At 33.5% G+C, this 21,984-nt stretch overlaps 1 protein-coding gene across 1 annotated transcript; it reads right to left on the reverse strand.

Annotated features, from left to right (window-relative positions):
* Window positions 1-399: 399 nt before the first annotated feature.
* Window positions 400-21,875, reverse strand: LOC144424519 (zinc finger C3H1 domain-containing protein-like). The gene is made up of 10 exons (XM_078113898.1): window positions 21,401-21,875; window positions 20,571-20,724; window positions 20,019-20,126; window positions 19,335-19,530; window positions 18,922-19,025; window positions 6,506-6,712; window positions 5,962-6,079; window positions 2,579-2,742; window positions 2,375-2,456; window positions 400-530 (listed from the first exon to the last, which is right to left on the reverse strand). The coding sequence occupies exons 1-6, from the start codon at window positions 21,600-21,602 to the stop codon at window positions 6,577-6,579; spliced, it is 900 nt and encodes a 299-aa protein (XP_077970024.1). The 5' UTR covers window positions 21,603-21,875; the 3' UTR covers window positions 400-530; window positions 2,375-2,456; window positions 2,579-2,742; window positions 5,962-6,079; window positions 6,506-6,576.
* Between the last annotated feature and the right edge of the window lie 109 nt (window positions 21,876-21,984).

A 21,984-nucleotide genomic window follows, 5' to 3' on the forward strand; every position in this document is an offset into this window, starting at 1 on the left:
GGGTGGTTCACGTGACTGCAAACTCATCCCATACCCAACATGGACCGGGAACTGGACAAGAAGCTGTAGTTCACCATGTGATAAAGCAGTCTTAATGGCATTCCCCTCTGCAGAATAAATATGTGAATCATCTCCTATGATAATACTTATGATATAGTCCTAATTGCCATTATATCAAAATTCATACCCTACAGACACACTCTTATTCTTATATTTTCAAATTTTATCTATGCGAATTTTTCAGTCTTAACGAAAGAAAATATATTTTTATATGTATTTGGAATGGTAAATTATTTAGTTTGGCCATCCCGGACCATCGCCGTTATCCGAGTAAACAGGTCATAATAAAGCGTTGAGAATCACCCCCAATGGGCATATTCGATAGTCTATTAGGCTACTCACTGTCAAGGTCAGCATGCAGGTTAGAATAGAAATTTTCATCAAGTTTATTCCTTGAATTAGAGTCAAGCTGAACTTCTAATCCTGGATAAACTTTGATCTCGAGATAATTTCGAGCATTGTATGCAGAGCTGAAAAGTGACAAAAAAAATGATATGTATTTCTGCTCAATACAGAAATTTGACTTGCTCACAAATACAAAGTAATTATGGGAATAACGGATTCAGGTATTTATTTTCACTGTGCATGAAAAATTAAGTCAGTTTTTAGTTTTTATAGTCTGTAAATTTGACTATTGCAATTTTCAAAAGAGTAAATGAGAAAACAATGACACATAAAAAGCAGTGCTGTTTTGACAGCAAAAGAATAGGATGTTTCACTAAATAGTGCATTGTGAAAAAAAAAACAATAAAACAGCTCAACCAATAACCATATTGCACACCATACCATATCCTATTATTCGATTGCTAGTCTACCTTGTGTATAAGGAAAAGGTAACCAATTGATCATTTGAGATAGATGGATATGGATAAAACTTGGTATTGTTTTTAGACGCTCACTTGCACCTTCCGCTGCCTACAACACCCTGTACAGGTAGCAACTGAGAACTCACTCAAACCCAATCAAAATGTATGAAGCTACTGCTATTCGAACGGCCACGGATCTTCCCAGTTAGGCCTACACATTTTTATAATACCTTGAGTGAGGTGGGACTTATGGGATATTACCCCAAGATGAATAATATTATTAAAGTACCAAACCAGAAAACCCTTCTTTTCACTTTTTGTAACATTACTTTATATTTGGAAAAAAGCATCGTGGGAGATTATTGAAATGCACGACGTTTAAATATGTCAACCAAAGATGACTAAGATCAGTCGACGTCAAACATCTATTCAAATAAGATGTAGAAAAGGTGGGAAACTTCTGACATTGTTGAGAGAATTCTTTTACTGTTAGCTGTAGAAATGTTTTCGAATGTTAGAGGGACAAAAGTTGTAAATTAAGATCAGTCTAGATAAGGGTTATTCAAAATGAACCTTTCGCTCCACTAGGGGACCACAGAGAGTTTCCCTCTGGGCAAAAAGCACTTTCACTAGGTTTCATTCACGATGACGATGACAGATCTAGATTAACATTCCAAGTTATCGAGTAAAATCTTGTCTGATATTATGCAGAAAATTTGAAAATTAAAAAAAAAAAAAATTTTCTTTTGAAATATTTTGCTCTCGGTCACAAATTATACATATGGATCGCTATACTATTTCTGATTGTTGTTATTCTTGTTGACGTTATTTGGAAAAAATTACCTTTTCTGCAGCCAGTACTGCTTGATTTCTCATTTTTAGTACTTAGATAGAAAAAATTGCAAAATTGCTATTGCTTTTATTTTACTTCCAAAATTCTTCTATGAGACCATTATATTTACGAAAAATTTTATGGCTTTAATTAAAAAGGACACTTTTTTATTTCATCACACTGGTCTTTTTTTTCATAATTGGTGCTCTGAGGTCTTAAAATCCTGGTACCGATACCGTAACCTTTGATGCACAAAGGGTCATATAGAAATGGTTATCTGGCCTGATTGGTTCAACAGTTATTGTTAATATATACCTTCAACATTGGAGCATTAATAAACATCGTTAGTCAAATGAACTTAACTTATTGAGACAATGTAACTATTTATTACGAAATTCGAATGATAAGAAATATACTTGAAAATGATTAGTTTGATCAAAAAAATAATTCTTACTACAACAATGGTAAAACCTTTAAAAATTTGGCGATTATAATAATTGAAGTTGAGTTCGTTGCAACACTGTTTGCAAAAGCCATCTTATAGTAACATCTGGTGATAAACCATTTACAGGGATTCCACCTTATAAAGAGAAAGAATATTGATAACAAACAACAATCAAATTTACGAAAAGGTCCCAAAGTCAAAAACAAAGTAAAAGAATAACGTAAAAATCACCTTCAACATTATTCAGCAAGTTTGAAATGAGTTGATCGTAAAGAAATTCCCTTTTTACAACATTTAAATCCTACGTCGGAAGCTGTAAAACAAGTCAAACAATCTTGTGGCATTATGGAATTAGAGGGGTAGCAAACCAACTCCTGGCAACTACTTGACCAATAGAATGCAATTTGTTCAAATTGGTTCATACTGTTCCCCTACCTTGCCTGTGTCCTCCAGGGATCTTGCTTGTGTCTCAACATTATTCTTCATTTTTATCAATGATCTTCCCCACAGCTTCACACTATTTTCAAAATTTTTCGCTGATGACCCCAATCTTCATGATAGCGACAAGTCTCCGGATGTGCTTGAGTCAAGAGTGAACACTAAAATACAAAAAAGTAGCGAATTGATGAAACTTAAACTAACATTGAATGTTGAAAAATCAAAAACTATGCTATTGCGGTAGATGCTGTATCGGCTCAGGTTTTTCTCTTCAATTTCAACTTTGTTCATGGTTTACTTCACCTTGTTTCAGTCTCATTTGCAATATGGATTTGTAGCTTGGGGATCATCTAAGAAAACTTTTCTACGTCGCATCAAAATAATTCAAAACAGCGCTATGCGTGCTGTACTCTTTGCTGGACCAATGTCAAAATTAAACCCCCACTAAGATGCAATTAATCAAAATGGCAGATATTTATAAAAGCGAGGTATTAAAACTCATGCACCAGCACCATAAAACTGCCTACTGTATTTTGTCAAACAAATCAGTTGCCAGTGTACACTCTTGTGCAACTCGGTCCGCTGCCAATAGCCCATACTATGTGCCTCGCCTCGCTATTCCACCAATCAGCCAATTGTTCTAGATTTATATGGAATGAGTGTTATCTTTATTTGTCCATGTTTTTTATAATATGCTATCACCATCACCATCACCATAATTACCGTACTTTCATCAACACTGTGGTTTACTTTGTTTCCAGTATTATTTGCTCCCCCCTGACAGAGCAAAATAACTCCAGTATGACTTTTTCCCACAAGTATTTTACCTCAATATCCTCAAGATTCCTTAATTGGCTATTCATCATCATTATATAAATTCGCATAAATGTTGTATTTTTACCCAAATAGTATGTGCACCTTGCAAGAGTCATAGCACAAAATAACTTTATAGCTTATGAACTTTTCCAATACTTGGATAAAGGCAAACTTCATTTAATATTCTGTTACCTTTAATACTGTAATAGTCAATGTTCCATAACAGGCTAATCATCATTGTATCATTATATTCCATATACGTTGTTTAATATTTTCCAATATCATGTGTGGCATCGCAATCAAACTTAAAACTGACATTTTTCACCTAAAATCCAGTTTATGTATTTCTAGTTTCCACTATTGTTGCGGAGAATCCCCTATGTGGTTATATCGATAAGCCTTGTCACCGCTGTGAAGCTACAGCTGGTAGAAATTTGACTTTCGTGTGCAGCCATCGATGTAATTTTGTGATGTAATGTACGTTCTTCTGATAAATAGGGGTATCTCCAACATGGGAGTACCACAATTTCATAGTTCGAGTAGTTTTAGGTTCAAGGTGTGTGAAAAACTTTAAAACCCTAAATGATCTTCAGCAGAGGATGGGTAGCTAATAGTTAAAAAAACTATCAATTATGTAAAACTGTTTTGTTAACATTACATGATGAATTTTTTGTCAAAGAGTTCTCAAACATAAAATGAAATGCAAACTGGAAACACGAATAAGATTTGAATCTAGAATTCCCAACAAACAGAACAAAATGTAATTTTCATTTTCTTAATAAAATAGTCAACTGTGATGATTCAGAATCGAGAATTTCCAACATGAATATAAATTATTTTCAAACCGAGATAACTAAATTTTTCATTTTCTAAATATAATAGTCAACTGCGAAGTCTTTTACAAGAATAATTGTTATCGGATGGAACTTCGCAAAATCAAAATGAATTTTGACCAAGCAACACGAGCATGTAGAGATATTGGGATGAATACTGGATACATTCAAGATGGAACGCATTATCAAAAAATAGCAGAGTTAGTCAGATCAAAATCAACATCATCTCTTACAGAATACTGGACAGGACTATTGTACATAAACTCAGTGAGTATTCAAATATGATTCATAACGAATATGGTGAACCACCAATTTTTTATCATTTCTATCACATCTAATTATCATTGACTTATCTCGGATTAGGCTCAGAGCATAGTGCCAAGCATTAGGAATACGCTTGCCACAACACCTCAGATTACCCTGTGTGGGTTGGATGGTCCGATCCTGTGTGGGATAACTATGTACAAGATGATTGCTGGATTCCTCGCTTACATAGGGTAGTTCACATAACTGCTGGTCAGTTACAGCTTCCTTCACTGTCAAGTTCATGCATCAGAAAACTGGCCAACTAACCCCATACCCAACATGACTGGTACCCGTACAAGAGGCTGCGGTTCCCCATATCATTATTAAGTCGCCTTATCGCCTCACCCTTGATACATATGTAACTCCTATCCTATCTATTTCAGCAACTTGTGACACTTTCTGGAAATCCATCACCGTTCACAAAATGGTATCCAACTACACCCAATAGTGGTGAGCAAAACAAAAATGTGTTCATTTATGTCAAGAAAGATACAGGAAGTGTATACCAGGGCATGGTTAACAACATTCCAACAGTCACACTACCTGGAGTGTTATGTCAAATCATGAATACTTAAGATCATATTAACAAGCATTGTCTACAGATTTCTTATTTGTTAATTTCTCCAATCACACAATACTACAATGCTAGTTATATTGTCAATATTCAAATTACATGAATCAGTTGTTCCCCTGATTACAGAATTCCATTTTTTTTATTTCACGATTTGATTATAATCTTGCTTGATATCAATCACATATCAAGTGAATATGGTCAAAATTAATATTGTGTTTTTTTTGGTACTGGCAACAAATATATAAATAATACAAAATTAAAAAAGTATGGTCGAAATAAAAGTCATAGTTTTACACAAAAACCTGTAAAAGCAAGAGAAAATTTTTTTCTCCAATGAAAATAATGATGAAAATATGACTTTACCATTGACAAGATGTTTGTATAACCTCATTTGTATTTTTCTATTTTTTCCAACAAAAATGGAAATGAGATAGACAGGAAGAAATGGAAAACACATTCAAATTTTTCCTCTTATTCTAGAATCTTATGTTTATCAGGAACAAATTCCTAAAGTTACAAAATTTCTGACATTACATTTTGATGAATATGGAATAAGAATTTACATTTAGTTTTGAATTTGCGATAATCTTTGGAATAGAAAGACATAAATCAGAATGATATGTTTTACTTTTCAATGTATATATACTATGTAAATAAAATCATTCAGTTAATCACTTGTTTTATTCGTCGATATTGGGCTGATTGGCCATTGTGAAGAAACCAAATACAACGAAGATCACATCATGGGGAAAATGCAACATAGAATTCAATGATAGAAATGAACGGGTTGTAAAGTACTGGTTAGGATGACAATCAATAAAAGTAAAAAAAAGAAAATTCCCAATTCTTACTTGCAACTATTAGCAGCCTTGTCCCATTTTTGCTGAGATATTTCCAATCGCAATCTTTCCCGAAGTAACTGTCGAGCTGATAATGGATCTGCAGTTGAAGAAGATTCCTTGATAGCAACTAAATCAAACATATAGTAAAATTAACAATAACTTTGAAAAATAAGAAAATACAAACGACAGAACTGCCCAAATGAGCGAAGCCATTAAAATAATCATATATTTTAAATTCATTAGAAAATTAGTTGTGAACGATTATTCACAATATTTCATTACAGCAATGAGATGATGCCTAATTTAGGTCGTAATTGTAATTATATCGATTCATACCCTACAGACAGAACAGAAGATATATGGCCTATTCAACTCATGATGATGTCACAAATATTAAAAAAAAAATAGTAAACACAATGTTTATGCTATTCCTAATATTTTCAAATTTTATCTGTGTAAATTTTTCCATCTTATCAAACAAAAAAACTCAAAAATAGTTTCATAATGTATTTGGAATGATAAATTATTTAATTTGGCCATCCCTGACTCTTACCGTTATCTGAGTAAACAGGTCATTAAGCGTTGAGAATCACGCCTAATGGGCATATTCGATAGTCTATTAGGCTACTCATCGTCAAGGTCAGCATGCAGGTTAGAATAGAAACTTTCGTTACGTTTATTCCTTGAATTAAAGTCCAGCTGAACTTCCAATGCTGGATAAACTTTGATACTGAGATAATTTCGAGCATTGTATGCAGAGCTAAAAAGTGACAAACAAATGATATGTATTTCTGCTTGATAGGGCTATTCCAAGTGACACTACAGGACAATAACAGAAATTTTGCATATTGTTGGATGCAATATATTTTCACATTTTCAGCTACATGTTTTGTTTCATCGTCCAATCAGTTGCTTTATTGAATATGTAAAAAATTGCACAAAAGTTACACCCAAGACTTACTTATCGGTAATAGATAAAAAAAAAATATAGCGTGACACTACAGGACGACAAATCCACCATGCACTAACAGTACGTTGTGTTATGCTGTAAATTTGTGCGATGGTACAGTGGGAGCCCATAATATTTTCTGGTGCAGTAGCTGAACTACCCCTCTATGTGTTGCTCAAGTTACTTAATGTAACACTGTAAATCCATGCCAATAATGTGCATATTGTATGTGACACTACAGGACGTGACACCACAGAACATTTTTCCATTTCGAAACAGCGGCCTCTATCATCCCTTTCAAATCTCGTAATAAATCATTAAATGGGTGAAGAAATGTCCTACAGCACTGCAAACATTAACTTAACTTAAATCCAGTGCGTCACTTCCATATAAAATAACTGTACCACACAATCGAACACTTTGTGTCAGGAATCATCACAAAATATGTCAATTATACCAAAATTTCTACATTTCAGGCCATTTTTTATAAACCATTTTAAATTGTTCGATGAAATGAATGCAGTCCAATAAATTTGATATCAAAATGTCTTTTGATATCAAAAATAAAAAAAAATTACTCTCCCTACACTTTTTAAAAAATTGATGGAATTCAACTTTTGCTTGGAATGGCCCAATATAGAAATTTGACTCACTCACAAATTCAAAGTAATTATGAGAATAACGGACAGGGTTTTATTTTATCAGGTATTTATTTTCACTGTGCATGAAAAATTCAGTCAGTTTTTAGTTTTTACAGTCTGTAAATTTGACTATTGCAATTTTCAAAGGAGTAAATGAGAAAACAATGACACATAAAAAGCAGTGCTGTTTTGACAGCAAAAGAATAGGATGTTTCACTAAATAGTGCATTGTGAAAAAAAAACAATAATTCCACCTTATAAAGAGAAAGAATATTGATAACAAACAACAATAAAACGTAAAAATCACCTTCAACATTATTCAGCAAGTTTGAAATGAGTTGATCATAAAGAAATTCCCTTCTTACAACATTTAAATCCTACGTCGGAAGCTGTAAAACAAGTCAAACAATCTTGTGGCATTATGGAATTAGAGGGGTAGCAAACCAACTCCTAGCAACTACTTGACCAATAGAATGCAATTTGTTCAAATTGGTTCATACTGTTCCCCTACCTTGCCTGTGTCCTCCAGGGATCTTGCTTGTGTCTCAACATTATTCTTAATTTTTTCTCAATAATCTTCCCCACAGCTTCACACTATTTTCAAAATTGTTCGCCGATGACACAAACCTTGATAGCGACAAGTCTCCGGATGTGTCCAGAGTGGACACTAGAATACAAAAAGTATCAAATTAGATGAAACTTAGCAAACTAGCATTGAAGGTTGATAAATCAAAAACTATGCCATTGCGGTAGATGCTGCATCGGCTCAGGTGTTTCACTTCAATTTCAACTTTGTTCATGGTTTACTTCACCTTGTTTCAGTCTCATTTGCAATATGGAATTGTAGCTAGGGGATCAGCTAAGAAAACCATTCCACGTCGCATCGAAATAATTCAAAACAGCGCTATGCGTGCTGTACTCTTTGCTGAGCCAATGTCAAAATTAAACCCCCACTACCATAAGATGCAACTAATCAAAATGGCAGATATTTTTAAAAGCGAGGTATTAAAACTCATGCACCAGCACCATAAAACTGCCTACTGCATTTTGTCAAACAAACCAGTTGCCAGTGTACACTCTTGTGCAACTCGGTCCGCTGCCAATACTGCAATAGCCCATACTATGTGCCTCGCTATTCCACCAATCAGCCAATTGTTCTAGATATAATACCTGGAATGAGTGTTATCTTTATTTGTCCATGTTTTTTATAATATGCTATCACCATCACCATAATAATTTTCATCAACACTGTGGTTTACTTTGTTTCCAGTATTATTTGCTCCCACCTGACAGAGAAAAATAACTCCAGTATGACTTTTTCCCACAAGTATTTTACCTTAATATCCTCAAGATTCCTTAATAGACCATTCATCATCATTATATAAATTTGCATAAATGTTGTATTTTTACCCAAATAGTATGTGCACCTTGCAAGAGTCAAAGCACAAAATAACTTTATAGCTTACGAACTTTTCCAATAACTGAATAAAGGCAAACTTCATTTAATATTCTGTTACCTTTAATACTGTAATAGTCAATGTTCCATAACAGGCTAATCATCATTGTATTATTATATTCCATATACGTATATTTTTCTGCATAAAATCCAAATTATGTATTTCCAGTTCCACTGTTGTTGCGGGGAATCCCCATGTAGTTCGTAGTGGGCACGGAAGAAAATTGTAGGGCCAGAAAAGAAGAGCGCGAAAAAGTGCGCGACGACACGGGTGGGGTTCAGGGCGCGCTTAAGCGTCCCAATGACATTAAACAACATGATAGGCAACTCTGACGTCACTCCATAAGACTACAGGCGAAAGATTGTATTTCATGATACGCTCCAATGCACATATTTCTCGTCGCCTTTCGCGTCCGTTTTCCGCTCGCTTTTGCTACTCGGCGTCTTTTTTACGTGTAGTACCTGTCTTTTTGCGCCTGTAACGAAACAAAATAATCTCTATATCTGAGAAGTTTTGCTCACTTGGAAAGCTGGAATGGCAGGCAAGCTGTAAAGAGCAATTCTGGACATCATAGACGTTTTTTTTTATCAGAGAAGATTACAAACGCGATAGCGGAAAGATTTGTGTGGAACATTTTGCAGATAATGACAAAGTTCAAAGTTAGTAATTTTAATGTTTGCGCTTAATCATTGAAATTTTATTTAAAGAGGGTGTCATACAAAACTGTGCTGTGATACAATTCCATAACACAAAGTTTGCACCTATCGAACTTGCTTTTGTAGGTGAATTTATTAGACATATTACATATTCAATTGATCGTAGGTAACATTGCTGGTACATAATGCATCGTAGATAGGATTGTTTAAATTTAGGAATTTAGCTCATGGCCCACTAATTAATATTATCTTCTATGCGGTAGGTTGCATGGCTGAATTCAACTTGCAGCCTTACCGACCACCTGACGATGCTCATTTAGTTTGGCTCGAGCAAGTCTTCTTGAAATGCTTGTGTGAATGGAAACTACCTATATGTTTTGCCTTCCTCCGATTTTAGACAAATTTATTGTGAGGGATTTCGCATATAATTCTCATTGATTGTTGGCTGTTTATAATTCCTATTGATTGTGAATTCTGATTACAACAAAGAGTTAAAATTCTTTTTATCTAATTTACTGGCACCTTTTTCTTGTCAATACTCCAAGCTGAGGTTTTAAACAAGACAATACATTTATGTCATCTGGAAGCAAAATATGCACACTAATTGATAGTTTGGCACATTGAGATAATACATCATGACAGAAAATACAAGTTAAAGATATGTATGACCATCACATGGTAATTAAAATTAAAAAAAATTAATAGGGGCTGTGGAGTATGAAAAGTTCAAGACAAAGAAAAGAACAAATGTTCATAGTTCATGAACTCTCAATTTTGCCTCCATTGCTTTGTGAAGGCCAATATATTTCGAGTGGATGAATTGGTTTACCTTTATGATAGCAACGATTTTGTATTTAATATAGCGAGATTATTTCAATTTAATTGAAGTGATATTATTTCCCAAAGCAATGCTTGAATCGTCTAGAATAGATCAGTGGTGTCAAACTTATGGGTTTTCGAGAGCCGCATTGCATTTTGGAAATTGTAAAAAGAGCCGCAAACAGTTTTTGATAATGTATACTTAAAAGATATTTTTAAGATAGTTTTAGTTTGTGACATATATTGTGATGCAACTAAACAGTTGGATTAAGTTTTATTATTTTCTTCAATTTCAAATGCAATTACATATTAATATTTGCATTCCACTATTATTGCAACATTTGCAAGTTACTGTATTTATTATAAAAAATCATAAAATTCTATGTACAACCATCAAAATCATTTTTGAACAAGCTTTGAATAAGGAAAGAATAATACATACACTAAAAATAACTTAATCTAAATAAATGAACCTAAAATTAACAAAAATACTACAGTATAAACTCAATGTTTTAATAATTACATTTGTCCTTACGTTTGGCATCTTTTTTGTGTCACCAGCATACTAAGGCCAGGCTGAAATGATTTTATAGTACCAACTCTAACTAACGAGGCCACATCATCATGGGTTAATCTGGATCTTTGCGAATGTTTAATTAATTCCAGTAATGCACAAAAGTTACTTTTATCATTTCATGTATAGATCAGTAAAAAAACAAATGACAGATTTTTTCGACAAGCCATTTCGCACCACATTGCGTGGCATAGGATTGCTTGAATTATTATTGATTTTTAGTAACTAAGTCGTTGCATAATTATATTAATATACAAACACATGGAAATTTTCTGTTCGAAGTTGGTCTTCGAAAAATCTATTACATTTAGATAAAAAAAAACTTCCAAAATACTTTTACAATTATTGTTAAACGTTCGAGGGCCGCACTGGAAGTTCTCTGGGGCCGCGAGTTTGAGATCCCTGGTCTAGATTGAAGTTGTCCAAAAAATATATTATAGTATTTTATCATGAATGATGATTATACCCCTTCCGGAATTTCTTCTATAGTACTACCAAAAGTTGATGAACCAAATATAACACAGGTGCAGTGAGTTACCCGTAATCCTATTTTTCCAAAGCTCTTTTAAGTATGTCTGGCGTGTTTTGTGCCTTTTTACAAATAAGACCGAGTATGTAATTTTACGCTTTGGAATTTTTAGTTATTTTCCTCAAGCCCTGCAGGATGTAGGGGCCATACACAACTCTACCGGAGGTTCAAATGTCTTAGCATGTCACTGATATGTCGCCAGACTTCTGATATCTCCCCTTCTGCTATAGTTGTCCTGTGAATAAATAATAGGAAATTGAGATTAGACGAATAGTTGAAAGTTTTGCTTTATGTCGGCTTAATTTCTTGATTGATATACTTACTATTTCTGCTATTGCCTCTTGTGCTGAAGGAGTCTCACAATGGTTTGTCCACAACTTTCACATCTGAAGAAAGAGAGGAAATTTATTAATTTTCGTTAAGAATAAATAAAGCAGTCTATATGATTTAGAATGGAAAAGCTAATAAATCCAATATCTCATGTTTCATGTAAAAAATATTTTACTGAATTTGGTACATAAACCACATAAATATGTAATTTCGGCAAATGGGCAACCACGCACCGTACTGAATTAATAACTTCGTAGTATTTGACAAAGGCTGACATTCCCACATGTACTTAACAGTGCGATGCCCGGGTGTGATATACAACAATAGTATTTACCTTACCTTTTTCCGATTTCTTTTTACCTTAACTTTCCAAAATATCATTAAAATCGACAACAACTGTCAAAGCAGGCACGAACACCATTCGTTCTATGCCTTGAAAGCAGCACACATCCGCTCGTTTTCGTCTCGTCAAGTATGTGCATTGGAGCGTGCTATCGAATACGATCTTCGGACAAAAATGCCGGAGTTGCGCATCATGTTGTTTAATGTCATTGAGCGTCCTGAGAAAATTTTGAGAAATAAGCTCCAAAATAGGCTCAAAGCTTGATTTTAGATACACCTAGCATTGCAGTTTGTTATGTAATGAAATTAATAATTATAATATTTAGATGATAGAATTCCCGAGAAATAAATAACAAGCACGGCTTTCAGCAATTAATTTTCAACTGATAGTGACTAATGAAGTTACTTGCTCATCTAGCATATAGCATCGTATGAATGGCTACTTATGGCTTGTTTTGTTACACATTTCACATTTTTTGAACATGTTTGTTTGACTTTTGTATGAATTAAGCAAGGAATTAAATTTTGAAATAGGCGCGTCAACTGATCATAATGGACCTTTACCTCACCTTTCACCCCCGGAAAATTCTTCCTATACTTTACCATTGCAAAATTTTCAGTGCTATTTTAGAAGTGCTTTTGCGAGTTGGCGCCTGTAAAATGGGGTATGTGTTTCAAACCATCTTTATGATTCATCGCACACAACAATCTGTTTTTTAAAAGTACCGGTAAAGAATTTCAGGCTAGTCTATCACAGCTATTTCTACGCTAATTTTTTATTACTGCAATTAAATTAAAACTCCTAGGAAGACAGAGTGATCATTGAATTATCTGATTTTTATTTAAGTTTCCGAAACACAACTGAAAACTAACGAATAGAGTTTAAAAACGCGAAAACGAGGTAATGTTTACAACCACGCTTGAAAATCTGTCTGAGTGAGAAAAGTGTCTGAGCGGATGCGAAAGGGGGCATTGTTACGTCACTTTCTGCATCTTGCTGATTGGCCAATGTTACGAAGTAAACAAGGAAGTCGATGCTCGAGGAAAGGTCCATGGCTCATAATGTTGTTTCGCTGAAGTTTGATTCTTTCCAATAAAGAAATAAAAAACGTCTGTTTTCAGTGCCTAGGTTTCGTTTTGTGACATCTTCAAGCGTTCTTAATATACGGCTGATATCTAAAATACTGCGGTGTGTAATCCTAATACCCATACGTATACATAAGATACCGGTATAATTCAATTGTTACGAAATAAACGTGCTTAAACTGTGATAATGATGTAAGGATAGACCGCAATTGGCCCGCAGACTGCGGTTTGGAACCCCTCATCTACACTGATAAATATGCCATAGTCGTTATATTTGAATACAATTATAATTGAGTTAGGAATTACAGTGTGGAATCGCACCTGGGAATAACAGTGTGGAATCGCACCTCAAAATTAAGGGGGGTGTTCGAAATTTTAGGGGGGGGGGTGTTCACCCCCTATAAGGGGGGGGGGGGTCACTGTCTGTGGCCCGCGTCGCATTTGCGCCAACGTAGGCAGAAAATCGTATTTGGTGTTGTTTCGTCATAAAAATAACCGAAAAAATCTTTTGACATATTGTTACATCACTAATTTAACTGAATTGACTAGTGTTATGGCTAGTGAAGTTGAATAATAATTGTCAACTGGCTTTCTATTTTTTTTTTGGTCGGGAATATCTGCTAACAAAATAGGCTTCATAGAAAACTAAAAATCAAATGAGTTGGTTATACATGATAACTAAATTTTATTGTAATGGCCTAACAATATAATTTCTGCGGGTGTTTTTTTTGCAACCAGTCTTAACAGTGATACAAAAATGCTGCCTATATATCAGAAAATTTAGTAATTACCCTTCTGTATCTCAAATTAGGTAAAATTCGGTAATCAGTCAATTTGCAGTTATTTGTAGGTTATTTTGTAAATATGAGTTTGAAAAGAAAGCTGACCAATTTAAAGAGATATTTGACCTAATATAGGAAGGAAAATACCACAATGTTTGCTTAATATGTCTTCAAATTGTGTCGGTAAAAATCTAAAACGGCATTTTCTCATTATGTCACTTCATCCGTTATGAAGAGTAACAAACGTGAAGAATGACAAACTTTATGTATTCCACTTTGATAAAAAAATAATAATATCGCGTGCCTCTTGTGCGGAAAGGACATGCTATTAATCTTTGAAAATTCAACACTTTATCGGTATACGTAATTTTGATAAATAGGGGCATCCTCGACAGGGAAAGGCGCAATTTCTAAGTTAGTAATTTTAGGTTCAAGGTGTGTGACAAACTTTATTTATTCTACTTTGATATATAATAATATAACCGCGTGCCTCTTGCGCGGCGGCCATGCTATTAATCTTTGGGAATTGCAATATTTAACACTTTATCGGCATAGGTAATTTTGATAAATAGGGGCATCTTCAAACAGGGAAAGATCCCAATTTCTAAGTTAGAGTAGCTCTATAGGTTCTAAGTGTGTGACAACTTTATATATTCCAATTTGACATAAAATCACGTATCTCCTGTGCGGATACCGGTTTCATGTCATATTACCATTTTCAATGAGTTGCATTTACTTTTAAAAATCAGTTGAATAAAAGAAATCAGCCGGTTCCGCGTTCATTATTTTGTTTCAGTTAATATTGTATTATCTACCACTAGAGATTCTTGTATCGATACCCAACACCACTAAAATTTATGAGAATGTGATAGATACTTAGTTTATACGCGTAGAACGGGGACGCTACATTTTGTGAACTGGTGAAACTGTCGTCGATTGTGTCGTGCAGTCCTATTCCCTAACTAAAGTGGAGCCCCAGTTTGAAAAGCCCCTTTCTAGACATTGACAGGGAGAAAAAAAAAAGGGATATGGATAAATATCAAAACCTTATATCGACATAAAAACTATTCTTTGACGGCCTTGCATTTCTAAATCTGGACAAAATGTAAGGAGATCCAAGTTTGATAACAAAATGCAGACAAGGTTACTCAAATGTATTTATTAAAAAAAGTAATAATATGCCATCAAAAGCATTTTTGCTTGCAGTGAGTGTCCAAGTGAAAAATGGAATACAGAAACGGGGAAAAGCAGTGAAGGAAACATAAATACAAAGACTGAAAAAATAAAACTGCCGAAGATAAAAAAATCTTGGATCTTCTAAACTTCCAAATTTGCAGAAAATGGAATATTCTAGACAAGGATCTTCTCACGAACTCGACAATAATTGAGCATCATTCACAGGAACAAATCGTATGCACAAAACTTTGGTTCAGGTCGGAAGGAATCATCCAGTTTCTTGACAATATTCTGGTGCAGAATTGATCTTCACAAACACTTTCCACCAATTCGTTAAGGTTACACTTAAACTAAGCAAGTTTGAGCATCATTCACAGGAACAAATCGTATGCACAAAACTTTGGTTCAGGTCGGAAGGAATCATCCAGTTTCTTGACAATATTCTGGTGCAGAATTGATCTTCACAAACACTTTCCACCAATTCGTTAAGGTTACACTTAAACTAAGCAAGTAGTCCTACAATACACCAAGTACTGCATAAAACAAAACAATATTAATTGGCATCTGCGAAGCCCATGAGGGAGCCGAGATGCGAAAATAACAGTTCATGTTTGTTGTAGAATGGAACCTACTGCAGTATTAAACAGTACTTACTGCAAGTTGAGGAGGCCGAGTACTGCAGAATATATGAATCGAAGATATAGCTGAAAAAAAATAAGTGGCAAAGATGTGTAGAAAAGATTAATGTTATGTTATGAAAGTTTTTTTTATATTCTACTCTATCGAAATGAAAGAAAAGTTTGATTAGGACAAATACAGGCAACCACCCTGCTGTATTCTAAGGGCGCTCACTTCCGAATACCCTACATTTCTATTCTATTCTGATGCAAAATATACTGAATATACAAAAATGTAAAATATTGAGATGCTTAATATAGTAACAAAGATAACCAACCACTCTCACCTTTTTATTGCAAGAAATTAACTTAAGGAGTTTTGGGCAGAAGACATCCTGCATCCATCTGTAACCATGATGAACATCGAATCTTTTCCGGAATAAAATCTTCAGGTTTCGCATATGTTTTCAGAGTGGTGAGATACTGCAGTAACAGAGAAAACGTATATTAAAACAAATAAATCGTAACAACATTGTGTAAAATGGAAAGGAAAATAGAAAGAAGATTAACGAATCAAACAATCCACAATGTCAGTTCTTCTTGCGGTTTCAATACAAGACATGTTGAGTAATTTCCGAAGCAATCAAAACACCTCCAACAGGCAATGCAAAGAGTGATTTCAAATATCTGAAGTTACTATAATCTTTATCTGCCTCTCTTAACACAATACTCTATCCTGTTGTTACTAAACTGTTCTGATGAAGAGACTAAATACAAGTCGATATGAATATTTAACCTGAAGTTTTAGATTGGATGTTTCCTAAATATGCATGTTAATATTCGATAATAGGAAGAAAAAAATCCAGGAGCCCTAAGTCTGCTGAAACTATACTGAAAACAAATGAATATGAGTTTCTTATTACTTTATAATAGGACATTCCTAAAATAGTGTGAGAAAGAATTTTGAAAGAAAATTTCTTTATTTTTCTTCAGAATGCAAAATAATAGGAATGTCCATTGAATTCAGACACGACGAAGCCCGGGTTTCAGGGCTATAACATTCAGAAAACGCAATTTACTTCATTAAAATATTGTGAACAAATTGTACAAATTCAAAAACTTGAAGATTCCAGACTTCAAAGTCAAAAATAAAAGAATGACGAAATTCAAGCAAAGGAATAAATTAACAGTTTAAATGATTTGGTTTCTGCAGACGAACTACTTAACTTTTATGCTTTTGTGTCGGTGAATCCATATTCACTTAATGCAAGAATGCTGTAGAAGAGTGGAGATAACTATCCTAGTGATTCAAAAGTCTTGATACACACTAACACAAATATATTTCTATAACGTTTCGTCTGACATTGAACTTGAAACAATGATGACAGGCTTTCAAATCAAACTGAAATGCTAGTCTTTCAACCAGCAAGATTATTAAAACTTGTGGTTTATCGCTATCAAAACAAAGCAGTTTTACAATCCAACATCCTGACTCTTGATTCATTGAAATAAAAAATTGCATCTGATTTCAGTACTAGTTTAAGAGAATAAACATTTAACTGTGGCAAATACAAGACACATTCAAAAATCTCATTCTATTAAAGCTGGAAATTTTCTACCTGCATCTTAAGGACATCTGAAATTAAAACTCCCATAATGGCTAGTTAATCTGAAAGTATGAAAATATGACCCACAAAAAACTTTAAAATGAATGCAATCAAAATAAATCGATTTTACGTACATTTGCAAGGCCACATGGTCCCAATTTTTGTATGAAATTATCACTTTACAAATATAACAACTTTCTAATTGCACTCACCTGTTGCCCAGGAAACAAAGTTTAAAACATTTTACCAGATAAGAAAAATTTATATTTACATCAGTCCACAGCTCACGAGAATACGGTACTACATCCACAGACCGCCGGGACAGATGTATTGCCTAAAATAGGGATTATTTTCAATAAACATAATTGTCACTTTGTCAATTTCACAAAATCAAAACTTGATACCCGTACCTTTGATATTCTTCCACGAGAGAAAAGTGACGAGACCGATCTAGTGAATTTTGTGAAAAAAAAAATATAGAAATTATTAAGTTCCCTCGTGAAACTTTTATAAATCAATTAAAGAAGGGATTTAAACATTTAACATCTATTTACTTAGCTTTACATACAACTCGTAAGAAAAGATGTTGATTAACATAAAACTTGAATAGAAAATAAATCAAATATTAATCAAAAGATTATTCAAGATTTACTACATTTTCCATATCATCATGTTTTGACACAATGTAGTTGAAGTTATCCTCCATAATATGGAAACGATTGTTGAGTCATCTCCAAAACTGAGAAAATGTCGGCAAGCCCTGGAATATTAAAAAAAAATTCCATAAAATTTGGAATATCTGAGTTAATGTTCCCGAAACCTTGATCTAAAATGCTGATGAAAGTACAGTCAACATTAAAAACCAAACAAATATTATTTTTCCATTACAAGATAATTCACAAAGACTGTGTATATCAAATACTAATTCTAAATGCCTATGAAGAACGCTAAAGCTAAAATATTTCTACAATAACATTTCCAAATTTGGTATACCCTAATGGTCCCTTGTTTCATTGAAAGATTGTTGTTAAAGAAACCCATTTACTTAGAATATAAATTCAAAAATTCACCAAATCATATACAGATATTTATAAACTTATTTAAATAGTCGTTGCACACTAGTTGGCGCTCCTGAAGTATGTGAACCAAATTGGCAGACACCGGAACGTAGTACGTGTAGGCTACTAGGTTAGGGTTAGGCCATATTTTTATGCCAATTTTTCTTATCTTAGTTCTACTACGAGTTCAGGGACTAGGCAAGTGACTCCTATACTATGTACCTAAAATTATGGCTTAGCCCTAACCTGGTACACATACTACGCTCAAGTGTTTGCCATTTTGGTTCACATACTACAGGAGTACCTACTAGTTTACCTTCCAACAAATCACCATTTATCCACTTACCTCAATAACAGTGGAACATTATACGGCATCAGATGAGTAAGAAAATTATAAGCAGTTGATATGTGTTGCCTTGTATGAAAGCATGATAAGTAGATAGACGCAACCTGAAGTTTATAAAATAGTAAAATCAATATCATCATGTAAATACTGTCGTTATCAAAAATCGTTCGGTCTACGCATTATTATATTTTATATTCAAAATATTTAGTATCCTAAATGAGTTTATTATCATTAAGCAAAAAAGCAAAATCACAAAAATCTTTATTATTCCGAGAATTAGACATAAACATCTATGAAAAATAAAAAGATATCAATTTTAATAGGCAACTGTACACTTACTATTATTATGTATCATGTTAGAATCTGGTAACCTAGAGTACATCATCGCCAATAAGTTCACATTATATTTCTACCTGATTATGAAATGTGTAGTCAGAAAATCTGGCATCAGAGCTGAGCAATTCATCAATGGCTAAATCTGGAGAACAAGTTGTTATGCATCGACGAATAACTGCAGTAAAATTCTTTAGCCATATTTGACGCATTTTCACAGTTATTGTTGTTGATTCGACTAGTTTTGAAGCAAGATCCTGACGATATAGAAGATATCTGTAAAGAAAATTTGATATAATAAAAACGGACTCGGGATATTTTTTTTTCCAAATGGGAGACGATTTATGTAGTAGTAGTACTTACATATTTATCCTGGAGGAGAGAAAAGAATAGGAATGGGACGCTTAGCACAACGCGCCACTGGATATCATCAACATGTCACTTAGACCATTTTTAATTTAGATTCTCAGGCATGGTTGGAAACATTATCTAGCAATTGATTAGTTTTTTTGTTGTGTTTCCGAAACTTGGGTACAAATTAAACAACTGAATGATTATTTTGCCTTCCTAAAAGTTTTAATCAGTTACAAAGATCAAAAATGAGTCCTGAGAAGAGAAACTAAAATTAGCTATTAATACTTTTGCATTTTACAATGATGGTATCAAGAAGTATCCAAATAATTATTTCGAGGAAAATGAATTATTTGAATATACTTTTTTTTTTATTATTAAAAAAATTTGCGAATCTGATTATAAAGTTCCACCTTAGCCATATTTGTCTTCTATCATTTTCATCACCCACATCCACAATTGCCTTTTCATAATAATCCAGTATAACGTTGACAGATTCGCTGGATAAATCGAGAATTACACTGAAAAGAACATGATACACCATAAAGCATTGTTCAAAAATGAATAGAATCCAAATAAGAATTCTATTACGATTTCCGTAATCACAAACATTGATTGAGTGGCACATCAGGATATTTCTGGATCTACAGGGTGTCCATAAAGTCCCTTTATGATTTCAATTTTGTTACAAAGTCAGTTCTAAATTATTTGTTAGATTGTTTGTCTGTCAGACACTTTCGTATGTTATGCAATATCTCACGAAAGCAAGGTAGAATCTACTCCAAATACTCCAAAACCGCAGATCGATAAGTCGATGGTCTCCGATCGCTAGCTAGTTTAATACATCTGTAAGGGCCGAAACAATTTATGACATCGATAAATACCATTTGCAATATTAAAAAAATTAAGACACCATATATATCTTAACACTCATAATTTCAACAGCCTTGATCTATTTCACTTACATGTAAATCATCCATAAATATGCTTTGTTCTTCCCAACAATTTTCCAACTAATTTCCGGTAAAAGAGAAAGATGTTTGTCAGTCAATGAATCCGATAATCTCAATAAATAGTGAAATAATTTCTTCAATTCTGATAAATTAATCACATCTATATCTGAAAAAGAAACTAAAATGAAACAACAATTGAAGAACTAATTTTATGATTCGAATCAGGGTTACGCAACCTTTAATACAGAAGGGGTCAGATCCAAACAACCGCGAGACGCACCTTCATTTACCATAGAAGTTTAGGTTAGCAAGCCCATGACATGTGTTGTTCGCTTCACACAAGCTTGGGCTTGTAGCACCATAATCTATAGGAATAGATGATAAGTTGCAATGCAAAGCAATTGGAATTACAAGCACATATCATATTAAACTAAATTGAACACTCGTTCCACGTGCCACACATTTCAAAATTGGCACTTCCCCGCTCGAGCACACAACTTTTCCTCGTAACTAGTATGTAAGAGTATAACTAATAGGGTGAGTAGTTGAGTGTAATCCTCACATCTGTAATTGCAGTCTAATTCTTTAAAGAAATATTATGCTTAGGATCTAGTTGATGATAACCATTTCCTTTCATATTTTGCCCAAAATTTTATTCATGAATCAGTCTGCTTCGCTTCCAAGTGAGTGAGAATGCACAACGTATAATATAGCTTCAAACTGCTTTTACTTTTAGTTTAATCAATATCATTTAACATTATGTTTATTACCGTAATTAATTAATATAACAATTATATTGCAAACGGTACATCTTAATTTGATACAAACTACAAAACTTTTACCTATTTTCAAATAAGCTGAAGCACAAGTTTCAAAATACAGAAGTGCAGCATCAATGTCCGATGATTCTTGATTTAATTGAAACAAAGCTGCTTCATAACATAGCTTTGCATCAGATGGATTTTCAGTCACAGCTTCTTCAAACACCTTTGAAAAAGTAATATTAAATAGATTACAATTCTTTTTGCCTGTTTGTTTATCCATGACTGTTATAATATCCCATTAAAAACATTCATCAATAAATATGTATTCACAAATAAATAATATTACAATGCAAACCTTAAGGATTATTTTGTCAAGATTAGAATATTCAACTTGAAAACTTTCATGTAGCCTAGTCAAAATCATATTACATTACTATTACATATCTAATATATTAAATTTCCTGATTTGAAAACTACCACTAGAAAAATTTTTCTTTTCTTTTACTTTTCGAAAAAAAAAAAAATTTTGATAATTCAGTCGGTGCCTTGTTTTGATGGTTCAGTTGTAGTTACAAAAAAACATGATAAATAACTACTTTCAAGTCGAAAAATATTATTCAAACACACCGACGATTGTTTTTGATCCTTCATTATTTCCTCGC

The sequence above is a fragment of the Styela clava genome, chromosome 6 (genome assembly GCF_964204865.1).
Source record: "Styela clava chromosome 6, kaStyClav1.hap1.2, whole genome shotgun sequence".
Lineage (NCBI taxonomy): Eukaryota > Metazoa > Chordata > Ascidiacea > Stolidobranchia > Styelidae > Styela > Styela clava.

What these genes read in the sequence shown, in the direction of transcription:
- LOC144424519 (XM_078113898.1), bottom strand. Translation starts at nt 21,602, where the DNA reads ATGGATAAACAAACAGGCAAAAAGAATTGTAATCTATTTAATATTACT. An exon ending in TATTTATGGATGATTTACAT is followed by an intron (nt 20,127 to 20,570) that starts GTAAGTGAAATA and finishes TGTTCTTTTCAG; the next exon opens with TGTAATTCTCGATTTATCCA. An exon ending in ACTACACATTTCATAATCAG is followed by an intron (nt 19,026 to 19,334) that starts GTAGAAATATAA and finishes TATAAACTTCAG; the next exon opens with GTTGCGTCTATCTACTTATC.